The sequence below is a fragment of the Alligator sinensis genome, unplaced genomic scaffold (genome assembly GCF_000455745.1).
Source record: "Alligator sinensis unplaced genomic scaffold, ASM45574v1 scaffold210_2, whole genome shotgun sequence".
In the NCBI taxonomy this organism is placed as follows: domain Eukaryota; kingdom Metazoa; phylum Chordata; order Crocodylia; family Alligatoridae; genus Alligator; species Alligator sinensis.
This window is the reverse complement of record NW_005841946.1, coordinates 861,446-873,680: the sequence shown is the minus strand read 5'-3', so window position 1 is coordinate 873,680 and position 12,235 is coordinate 861,446. Positions and strand designations below refer to the sequence as shown.

Genomic DNA, 12,235 nt, shown 5'->3' with positions numbered 1-12,235 from the left:
GCCCTGCCCAGGACCCCCGGGGGGGGGCGGGGGGCGGCTGCAGCAGTGGGCGCTGGCCACAGGGCAGGGGAGGGGCTGCTTTCCTCCACATCAGGAAGGAGCATGGGGAAAAGCTGAGCACAGGGGAGGGGGGAAAACTGTCCTGTGGCCGGCACTCCCTGCTGCAGCTGCTCGCAGCCCACGCGGGGCTATCCAGAGCAGGTACAGGCAGCTCCAGACGGGCTGCAAGTGGTTGCTGCATGGGGCACCAGCCACGGGGCAGGCAAGGGGCCACTTTTTTCCATCCCCCATGCTCAGCTTTTCCCTGGGCTGCTTTTCCCCAGGCTCCTTCCCTTCCCTTTTTCCCCCCTCTCCCTTACCTGTGGTTCCGGTGCCGCTGGGGCAGCCACATGGTCCCAGGCCCGGGGGGCGGGGCTGGGCAGGCCCTGCTGTTGTGGGAGCCTGCCGTGCTTCCCCTGGGTCCTACTGCCCTTGGTTCCTGTCATTTTTGGTGTTTGATGGTTTCCTAAAACTTGCAGCTTCCTCTCACCTTGAACACAACATGCCCAAAAAACATTCCAGTGCTTTTCATGTTTCTAGTGGACTAGCAGAGAAGTTTGCCTTCTCAACCCAACGCTCCCTTCCCTCAGGGACATCTCCCTGAGCCTTCATGTCATTTGTGTGAGGTTGATGTATCCCATGTGTGCAAAACATTAGAGAACCTGGGGCTACTGGAGGCATCTCAAAACACCACGCGAACATTTTGCACAGATCTTGTTATGATGCTGTTTTCTTAAATCTGGCTCTGAAGGCTGAAATTGTTGCTGCAGCTGGTGTCCTACAGGCCAGATTGCATTTGGCTCTGTCTAGGAGACATTGTAGGCATTTCAGTGTTGTTATATATGTTATTTATTTTTGCTTGACTTTTTTTAGTTTCTTTAAAAATATATTCATAGTATGTTTTGATAATTTATTTCAGGGCAGAAGGGGGGATATTGGGCATGCTGTAAGCTGGACAAAGTTAAAGTCCCAGATAAGGTCGTTCTTGTTCCAAATCAAAAATAATTGGGATCTGATGTTTATAACCACTCACTGCATCTCCTGTTTTCCTGGGCAAACCCTTGCCCAACTGTGCCTCGCTGCAGTGCTGTTCTGAAATGGCACACGTGCTTAATTAGCCATACAGCTGTCCTGTCATGCATCTGAGTTTCAATAGAAAGGACTGGACACTTTTTTCTAAATAAGCCCTTTTTATGATGACATGCAAGGCACCTGAGTAGGTATGAGGCATCTCCTTTCAAAATAGAATCATAGAAGTCGGGTCGGAAGGGACCTTGCAGATCTTCAGGTCCGACCCCCTGCCTGGGCAGGAAGAAAACTGGGCTCAGTTGACCCTAGCCAGGTAGGCATCGAGCCGCTTCTTGAAGACCCCCAGGGTAGGAGCCAGCACCACTTCCCTTGGAAGTTGGTTCCAGATCCTAGCCGCCCTAACTGTGAAGTAGTTCCTACGGATGTCTAATCTAAACCTACTCTCCAACTACTTGTGGCCGTTATTCCTTGTTATCCCGGGGGGCGCTAGGGGAAACAAGGTCTCCCCCAAACCCTTCTGGTCCCCCCTAGTGAGTTTATAGATGGTCACCAGGTCCCCCCTCAGCCTTCTCTTGTGAAGGCTGAACAGGTTCAGGTCCTGTAGCCTCTCATTGTAGGGTCTGCCCTGCAGTCCCCAGATCATGCAGGTGGCCTCCTCTGGACCCTCTCAATGTTGTCCACATCCCTCTTGAAGTGGGGTGCCCAGAACTGGGCAGAGTACTCCAGCTGCAGCCTGACCAGTGTCGCGTAGAGGGGGAGGATCACCTCCTTGGACCTGCTTGAGATGCACGATAATAATTGAAGTAACTTAGCTGAGTGCCGGCAGCATATGCCATAGCTGCAAGCAGATAGCCCCATCTGCCACCCCCATTTGTAGAAGGTGCTATGCCATTTTCCCATCAACTCAGTGGCTGCTGGGGAACTTCCTTGCATGCAGGGTTCTTCGTTGGCTGTCACTCCGAGGTGGTTATGGGAGAGTATTGATGTTCCCCTTCCTGTTCCTGGCCTAGATAAGCAATGCCTCCCAATTACTCCCCTGCACTTTTGAGCTGGTGTGGTGAGGGCTCTTCTGTATTCATGTCCCACAACTATTCCCTCTCCCCATGCCATGCCCGGCCCAACCTGCCTCTGAAATATGACAGGGTAGAAAAGTTCAGAACATTCCTTTGCAAAATCCAGCATTTCTGGTGTATGTTTTAATGACAAAACCGTATATTTAGCTTTTGTGCAAGCAACAACATGCCGACTATTCCTTCCTGGGTTGGGTGGCCATTATTTGCAACTAAGGCAGCTCTCCTGAAAATGGCACACAAGTATTTCATATTTCCCGCGACAGATCAAAATGTTGCTGATGGACTCCCCAGCATCCCCGAGGACAAGTTGACTGTGTGTCATCACCGTGTGGGTTTTTTTTTCTGCTGTCTTTTCAGATACGTTGCCCTGCCACTAGCCAAAGTTTTAGATGTAAAGAGTGTAAGACGGGTGAAGCTTCAGCCCAACTCTGTTTTAGAGGCTTATTTCCAAAGCTGCACAAGACATCCATCCCAAGTAAGGATCCCATTTCTTTTTACTGCGGTTTGGGGGATTTGTAAAGTCCCAACTCAGTGTTTCAATCAGCTCTCCACGATGGTGACATGGCATGGGTTCCAGGAGATGGACAAATGATTGAATCCACTTTGAGTTATTTTGCTACCAGGCTGACAGGGTATATGATATTCATAATATATATTTAATTTCTTGGCATGACATTTCTAGGTCAGGTTGCCGGTGTTCTTTCCAGTGAATATCAGTGCTCAATCTTTAAGACACTCTAGTTGGAGAAAACAGCAATGGACATCTGTTGGTTAAAAGAAATCTTATATTGTGTTTTAAAGGAATAATATAAAAAACATTAAGCTGGAAACCTTTCAGTTGATTTATATTATTACGTATGTAATAATGGGCTGTGCAGGGGACCCAAAAAAAAAAATCTGTTGTTGGCTTTTGAACAGGAACAAGAGAAAATAAGCCAAGATTTGCAAACTCAGAAAATGAATCTTTCTAATGGTGGGGGAGATGGTCTGCAGTGAGGGAAATGCTTGCTCTCCTCACTGCTAATGGTAAACAGCTCCACATTCACTGGGTTGTTGCCTAAAAGGAAGATGCATCTCCTAGTTTAAAGTTAAGTTCAATAAAGTTCTGAGTCTCCCAAACCAAGGATACACTGTGGGCTACTCTCTCCTCCTACCCACATGTGGGACTTGCATTAACTGAAGCTCCTGGGGCCCAGAGCACTTGTCCTGATGGTTCACCCCCAAAACTGGCCCTGAGTTGGAGCCAAAGACTGTTAATTGGGGTGCCTGATTTTTTTTTTTTCTTTTTCTTTCTATTCCTGATTCTGCTACAAGCTCATTTTATCTTTGGCCTGCTATCAGTAAAGATAGGCATATTCATCTGTACAGATTTCTCTTTTCTGCAAGTGTCCTTATTTCTCTGTTGCTTTTCCTTCCATGTACAGATGGAGATATCAAGTGGGATGCTCCTTATCACGCCACAATTTGGTGCAGCTCTTGGGTCTCCTGATTTCCATGCCAAAGCTTTAACCACAAGGCTGGCTCCCCTCACTTTATACAAGGGTATAATAAACTCTTGTTGGCTAAAGCTGCTTTGGGTATATCTCCATTACACCCCTGGTCCTAGTGGCATGGGCAGCTCTCAAGTATGCTCTGCCTACCTACTCTTTATTGCTTTTCTGTTGCATGTCACACTTCTGGGTTTGGTGCATGAGAACAAGGGTGGGTGAGTGGGGCTACTGTGTGGACATCCCCTCTGTGTCTCCCAGAATGCCAGGGAGTGTTTTGCATGGTGCCACAGCAACTCATCTCTTTCTTGTCAGCAGTAAATGCTGCAGAGTTGAAAAATGAATGATAATGTCAAGAGTCTTCAAAAACCACCCCAAAGATAATAGCACAATTTCACCCTTGCGTCATTTTACATCAACATATTTGCAGCATAAAATTGTACAGCAAATCCTTGATGGGAAACCCTTGCATTCTTTTTTATGTTGAATAAATGAGGGGCGGCCTCTGTGAATGATGAATGTTTTCTTCGAGAATGAAGCATACAAGTTGGTGCCTGTAGACAGATTGCTTTATTTTTTTTCTTGCCAACACAGAGCTTATTTCAGGAAGTTGTTCTGTAACACACTAAGTCAAAGAGCTGGTATCTGATGTTCACGTTGCTCCTGATTGCTGACTCGCTTCTCTCCTCTTGTAGTCAGAGATGCTGCGCCTGGCCAAAAAGTGTGATTGGACAGATCACCTGGTACAAAAGTGGTTCAAGAGGCGGCGAAATCTTGAGATCCCAACGATGGTGCAAAAATTTAAGGAGTCCTGGTAAGAAGGGAAAACTTTTGGTTCTTGTGGGGCCACATATTTCAAAAGTGACTGACGCTTCTGAGCCCAACTTGAAACTCTCCTTAAAGGGATCCATTTTTTCAAAAGGCAGGTGCTTAGTGCTTCTTGCCTTCTTTAGGCTGGGACAAATAGACCACCTTAAATCCCATATCTGTTTCCAAAACATGATCTGAGCAGTTTGTGGAGATCTTTGGCAAGCGCTACAATAGTTTTCGTATCTCGAACTCAACGTATTCTTAAAAAAGAAAAGGAAAACCAATATTATTCTCCATCTTTTACAAATGGAGATGCAAGGTGACTTCAGGTCACATGCCCGTTTGTTGACAGAACATAAGAAATCACCATGCCTTTTATTTTGCATCACCCCAGGATTGTTCAGGGGTGTCTAATTTGGCATATTTTGCTGGTGTGGCAGTTTAGTGAACAATTTACAGCAACATCATAATTAGCATTGTGTGTTTATATAAAGTCCCAAAACTTCCTGGTTAGGCATCACTAGATTCACTGGGATGACATGGTGGATTTAGTGTTGTTTTAGCACATCAGCAGCTGATGGCATGGTAGAATATGGAGCATTTGATATGTTTGAGAAATGACTTAAAGCGCTGCAGTTCCCGTGTTCTGCAGTGCATGGGATGAAACTTTTTACACTTGTAGTTACAAGTCACATTGTTTTGGCTTCTTCCCATGTAGTTAAATCATCCAACTGACATGCCTTTAATATATACTTGCATGACCAATATATGCATATATTTACATTCAAGCACTCAAACTCTGAGAAGGATAGTCATGAATTCAGGTATAATAATCCTGCCTATTTTTAATTCATTTAAAATTGGTCAACTAAATGGAAAGCAGTCTTGTTACTAAATCTTTACTGAAGTGTTTTATAAATAAAATATCACTACATAATATGTAATACAAAATAAACAAAAGGGTTGCTTTCCTAATACTTTTTTGTGGTTTGTGAGCAAGTGGAGGTCTTCTGTTCATTTGTTTCCAGATGGGATGATCTAATATTTTTGTTTACAAAGATGTGTTCAGAAAGCAAATGCCTTTATTATTACTTGTTCCTGTGTATATTTGTTCTGCCATCTTAAAAACCCTTTCTGGGTTTAGGAGTCATGTAAGCAAGCAGCGGAAACAATAATTGACTTATACATTTTTGTAATATTATAACATCTAGAATTTCTTGCCATGGAGCAGGATCCCATTGTGCTGGGCATTGTACAGACACAGAACAAGACGATTAGTTTCTGTCTGCAAGAGGCAAGGCAATTTAAATAGAAAACAAGAATGTAAGTAGGTCTAAAGTGACAGATAGGGAGGAGGGGGGAGACGCAAGAGAACAATATGATGCTATTGATGGACTGCTTTCTCAGCAGACTCATCACTGTTGATGAAGGACTTGGATGTGAATATGAAGCTTTGGAAAGGTTATTTATCTCTTATTAAAAGCATGGTAATAACATAGTTTAAAACACAGCTACAGGACAGGAGCCCATACAAATTATTCTATCGTAATGTATTTCCAGTGCATATAAATATGAGGCCAAAACCCGGCTGCTGATGTGCTTGATTCCATGGGCATGCATCCAGCAGGAGAGGCATAGCTGGCCTCTACTGGTTAAAATACAAATTAAATACTTCACAAGTATAACTGTGAGGAGCAAAATGCTTTGGCAAACCTGTCATGTACATTTAAGGCTCTGACATGGGTTTTGGTATCAGATGTCTTGACCTTGCTTGTAAAATTAGGCTTTCGAATGGTGCTTTTCCTTAAGCAGCAGGGAGATTCTAGACTTAAAACTCGTCTGACAGCTTTGCTGACGGTGCTGGAGGTGAGCAATGTTAGATTTGTGTCCTCTGCAGCTACTTGCCTTTTGTGGTGCTGCTTGCCAACAAACTTTAATTGAATCATGTTCCCAAGGCAGCAAATTGGGAACATCATTGTGCCCTTTTTATAGGCGAGGTTCCAAGCATCAACATGTTTTAAAAGTCTGAAATCTCCATCAGCATATTTATGGGGAAATTTGGCTGAGCCAAGTCTAAACCATACATAAGGAATTAATGCTCCCAGTTAGGCAACATTAGAGTCTTAAAAATCCTTTGCACAAAACTTCCTGGTCTGATTAAAATCCATTTGCTAAGTTGTGTGGGAAAGCTGCTGTCCTCTATTGTTAGCATCAGTTGCATGGAGCAGGTTCCTGAAGCTGTGGCTGGCCCCTCTCTCAGGTTGCTGGGTTCAAAGCAGATTGAAATGTGACTCAAGCAGAGTTTGAGTTTGGACGAGTTGCGTTTTTCGGGGTTGTTCAAAATCCAGATTCACAGTGAAACTCAGTGGACTGCAAACTAAAGCCTTGATTCTTCAGCGGTGCACGCACACACTCCTGTTTGAAGCCAATACATGCATAAATGTAATTTCTTGGTTTGATCTTGCAAGGTGCTGTATGTTCTGGTCCTGATACCAGAAAGCACTTAAGCACATGCTTAACTGAAAGCCTAGGTGTAACTCCAGTAGGCCTACTCCACATGACTATGTGCTTCACGAGGTCAAGTACCAGGCCCTCAACACCTTGCAGGACCAAGCCCGAGGAGGTGGTATGAAAATGGGGTGGGACAGGAGAGGAAATACATGTGAACTCTTTGCCAAACTGACCATGCCTAGTTGCACAGCTGTGATCTTACCACATGTTTGAGGAGGCCACTGAAAACATAACGGTCCTTATTCTCCTCTCGCTTGTATAGGTGTAAAGCCAGGGCAATGCCACTGAGTTTTACCAGAGTACACCACCAGCATAGCGTCAGGTCCTAGAGCCTGATCATCCAGTGCAGTCGTGGTTTCCCTCGTGTCTAATGATTAATGCCTGGGGAGTCCGTCTTGGGGCAAGTGTAGATGAAACGGGCCCTAAATTGAAGTGGTGGGTTTTAAAAAACCACCGCTTCAATTTAGGGCTGATTTAAACCCCCCATGTTGAGCACACACCCCGCTGATTTACCTGCCTCTCTGGTGGGGAGGGGAGGGCAAGCTGCCAGTGGGTGGAGCGGTCCCTGGGCTGCGGGGGCTGGTGCTTCCCTCTGCTGCAGCAGCAGCAGTGCCTACTCCCTGGCAGCACTCGCCCACAGGCATCTGGCTTGGGAAGTCCTGGGCGGCACCGCAACTGTGGAGGGAAGCACCGGGCCCCCACACAGCTCGGGCACGCAGGCAGGCTCCAGGACACAGGGGGAAGATCAGACTCGCCGCTTTTCTTGGGCGGAGCTGCTATCCCAGGCTGCTACCAGGCTGCCTGCGTGGGCTTCCTGCAGAGCCACGGAGCTGCACGCAGCCCGGTGCTTCTATCCACAGCTGTAGGGGCAGCAAACTAAAACTCCTTCGAGGAGTTTTAGTTTGCTGTGCCCCAAGTCGTTTTAAGGCACACGATGCCACTGAATTTCCTACAGCAGCTGGAATTAATGCGCAATATGCCGCCAAGGCATGCAAACACTGGCACCATTAAAGCGGTGCCAAAGCATTTAGCCCACTTTAAAGTGTCGTGCACACATGCCCCTTGTTTCGTCTACACATGCTGTTGAGTTCTAGTCCTCACTCTAAATCATTCAGTTTGTTTCAGTGCTGCTTAAATGTTACCTGTCTGCAGTGGAAATAGGGCTGGAAGGCCCTTCAAGAGGCTATCTAATCCAGGCCCCTGCTGCAGGTGGGTTTGTCCCCGTCTAAACCATTCCGTCCAAGTATTTGTCTAATCTGCTCTTAACTTCCGAGGGCGGAGATCCCACAGTCTCTCTAAGCTGTTTCAGAGCATAACCACACTCATAGATTGGATATAAGGAAGATCTTTCTCAATAAATCTCCCTTGTTGCAATTCAGGACTGCTATTTCTTATCCCGCGTGGCCACAGAAAAGTAATTTATTGCCACCTCCTTATAACCACCCTTTATGTACTTGAAGACTGTTATCAAATCCCTTCTCCGTCTTGTCTCCAGACTAAATAATCTCAGTTCTTTCAGTTTTTTTCCTCATAAATCACATTTCCTAGACCCCTGATTCTTTTTTGTTGCTGAGATTGTTCCAGTTGGTTGGTGACAGTAGCAACTGCATCACAAAGTGCTGCAAAGCTTTGTTTGTTCGTGTTAACGAGCACTTGTATCATTTGCTGAAAGATGCTATGGTGGTAGGAAGAACTCTGATTGCCTATTGCTACTGGGGTGTCCCCAGCACTTCTTTCATTCCTTTTTCAGATTCTCAGATTATTCAGATTAGTCCATTTAGCTTCTCCTCTTCTCTCCTCCTCATTTTTTTTTTTTTTTTTTTCCCCCATTTTAAAATGCTGGGTAAGGCTTGAACACCTTCTATTTTCCGGTGGCCTTGAGATGGAGCAGAACAATGCAGTGCGGTGGAGTTTCCTTTGTCAAGACAAGTTACCGTGGTCATCATCTCGGGTATTAATTCGTGTGAATTGGTGTTAACAAAGACCACGGTTCTCTACATACCAGCTCTAGTAAAGGCAGCTTTCAGGATTCTCATCTTTCTCAGCAAGTCAGCATTTACTTTCTGATTATTCTCCAGCTCTCTTTCCAAGCCTCCTCACATAACACCTTGTAAACATAAATGGTTCTCAGCAGACTTCGGGTGCCTATTTCTATTACCAAGGAACATCTTGACATCTGAAAATCAAATGTTTTCTGGTTGCCAGCAAGAATTGTTCTAGGAAGAGGCGAGTGCTGGATTGGGCCAGGGCCTGTAGAAAAAGGTCTAGGAGTATGTGCAGTGTTTCCAGCATCTTGTGAAATGGGAGAAGCAGCATTTCAATGCAGTCTTGTGCCCCACCCAGTCCCAAGATGCTACCTCCCACACGGGCTCGTGAGATGTTACAACACTACTGGGCTGGCTGCATTTCATGTCTCCATATTGATTGCTAAGCAGCCACGTGGCTTCAGTTCACGGTGGTTTATGGGAGAGGTTCTTAACCCCGGGCCCACAGGCCAAATCTAACCCATGAAGCCATTGCATCTGGCCACGGGTCGGGAAACTTGATGGCAAGGGGGAGCAGTTGCTACCCTCCCCACTGCTGCCAAATTTCCAGGCCCCACGTGGCCGGAACAATCCCTAGCTACACTCACTTTACACACCAGATCAGGACCGCTGTCCAGATCCAGCATGCAGATGGACCTGGCACTGCCCATCTGGCCTGGGGTGTGGGAGAGCAGAAAGGTTGGGTGCTGTTTGTCTGTGGGCACCGTTTAATTTTTTTCCATCCGTATAATAAGCTTTGTTTTGAAATTTTAGATCAGTGAACCAAAACCACTGTCTCCTCCCTAAATTTTGGTGAACTTTTGTTTTGCAGCCACTAGTAAGTACCACACAACTGCCACCAGACCTGACCGCACATCTCAGCCAAATACTGGCAAACCTGGCCAGAGCTTCAGATTCACAGTGTAAAATAATCTATGCAATGGAACGTGTTGGGCAGCTTTATTAATAGGTGATCCTACCAGCCTATAGTGTGCATGTGTAAATTGGGCACTGAATGGCTATTTACTACGTATATTCATTTTACCAACATTATCCTGGAGTAAGCCAGTCAGATGAGAGAGAATGCTGTAGATAATCACAATTGAGAAATGTGTCTATCCTATAATTATTTAGTGATTATGTAAAGCCCTGTGCTTTGGTTAATGACTCGTCCTCTACTTAAATATCACCATTTGCATATTAAATGATTATTAGAAATATGCAGACAGTAACTAATAGATGCCCACAGAGTAACGGATAAAAATAACTTTGTATATTTATGTGCAGGCTGTATTCGCTGCCACAATTGTATTTAATGATGACAATTGCAAATGCAGAATAACTGCTTGTTCTTGTGTCATTTCATTTCAATTTTGTAGCTGGCGATTTACATTTCATATTTCATCGTCCATTGCTGGAGCTATATTTCTATATGATGTAAGTTTAATTTATTTATTTGGGGGATATTTTCTGTTCTAATGCCTTTTTTTTTGTTTTTTGTTTTTTTTTAATTGTTTTGTATGCTTACATACAAAATAAAGGCCTTTTTCAAAAGCTTTTAAAGTCTGTGGGAAGACTCTTATTGACTTCAGCTAATCTTGGATACAGACCACAATGATAATTTACAGTGTTGTAATCTAAATGACAGTTTACTGTGCTCACCCAGATTTTGTTTTAAATTTAAATTTGAGATTTTTTCTTTCTCAATACACTGTTGGAAATGCTGAATACACGTAAAGATATATACACAATACAAGATATCAAATTCACCCAAGGAACCTTGTCTGCCTATGTCCTTAGACCAACACGGCTGCAACCTAAACCCCCGTAAAGATACAAAGTTTTTCAGAACTTGTTTGTCAGGTAACATCCACATTATGAAAATTATTAAAATGTTACCCAATTACAATCTGCTTTTCTAATTTGTACCCATAAGGAATACATCATGTGAGACTGTTTGTTTTTCCTAATAAAAAATCTGGAGGCTTTATAGCAAAATTTGTGTGACTGCAAGATGAGCCTAAAGCAGTTCACTGTTTTAGTGTGATTGGCCTGGTTACTTCCAGCTTCCAACATCCCAACATCCTGGGATATTCTGTGGAGTGAAGGATTTTTCCCTTGTAACTACTGAAACACCCAGTTGGTGCTCAGAATGAAGAGGAAAGATTAACGAACATGGATGCAGTCAAATCTGTTCTCTTGCTCAGAATGAATGCTACTGGCACCTTTCATCAGGCTGAACCCTGAGACTGAAAATGTTTACCAGGTACAAAAAATGTTTGAATCATCACAGCAGTGCACTTTGAGCAACTGCGGTGATAGAAAGACTACACCCAAAAACTTTGATGTGGAAAAGTGAAACGTTGAGGTGTCCCAAGACGTTGCCAACACACCATGAGTAGCTCATTAAACCTGAAACAGAGAATTGCTTTAGGGGGAGGGTTGATATGGAAGAAATGTAGTGTAAGACTGCAGTCGAAAAACCTGTTTCACCCTGTAGCGTCATTTTTTACAATATAGGGGCTTTTAAGCTGAGGAGACGAACTAGTGCTCAGTTGTTCATTTTTTCTCTGGTTCTGTCTTTTTTTCCCAGAAACCTTGGTTTTATGACATCTGGCAAGTGTGGGTCAGCTACCCATATCAGGTGAGCTCTTTCGAACCACTGATCAACTTAGTATTCTTGCTACTTACCCTAGTAGAAGAAATAGTCTGCAGAAGTATCTCCTTCTCCACTACGCCCTTCCGGAGAAGGCCAGACGGAAACGTTGTGTTATAGACTCTAGCCCGCAGCCAAATGCTGCTCAGAGCTCTGCTTTGGGCAGCTTATTCTGCAATTCAGACCTCCCAGCAAGTCGCCTTCCACCTAGGCCTGTGCGATGCGGCTAATATTTGCTTCGGATTTGGCCGATTCAGGGGACAGTGATTCAATTCGGTGATTCGAATCGCTGTCCCGAATCAATTCGGCCAAATCTGATTCGGAGATTCAGCTGCTACTGAATCTCCAAATTGCCCAGGCCCATTCATTCCTCACTCGCTCTCTCAGCCCCGGCAATGGCTGCCCTACCCGCCCCAGCTCCTGGCACTTTGGAAAAAAAAGCTCCGACTCACCAGGTAGTGCTGGGTGGGGGGCAGTGATCCTTGCTGCCCCCACTGCCCTGTGCTCTATGGGGGGCTCTGCTATGAGCCCCCTGATTTCTAACCCCCACTCTCTGGATCCCCTAGCTCCGCCCTTTAAAAAAAAAAATAGCCCTGACTCACCAGC

General features: G+C 44.9%; 1 protein-coding gene across 2 annotated transcripts in view; it reads left to right on the top strand.

Annotated features, from left to right (window-relative positions):
* The window catches only part of CERS3 (ceramide synthase 3), a 73,338-nt gene that overhangs the window by 23,112 nt on the left and 37,991 nt on the right, over nucleotides 1-12,235 (top strand). For both annotated transcript variants that reach the window (XM_006020068.3, XM_025199533.1), the window contains exons 3-6: nucleotides 2,499-2,616; nucleotides 4,324-4,442; nucleotides 10,353-10,410; nucleotides 11,567-11,617. In XM_006020068.3, the coding sequence (XP_006020130.1) occupies nucleotides 2,499-2,616; nucleotides 4,324-4,442; nucleotides 10,353-10,410; nucleotides 11,567-11,617 (346 nt within the window). The remainder of the gene's footprint in view (nucleotides 1-2,498; nucleotides 2,617-4,323; nucleotides 4,443-10,352; nucleotides 10,411-11,566; nucleotides 11,618-12,235) is intronic.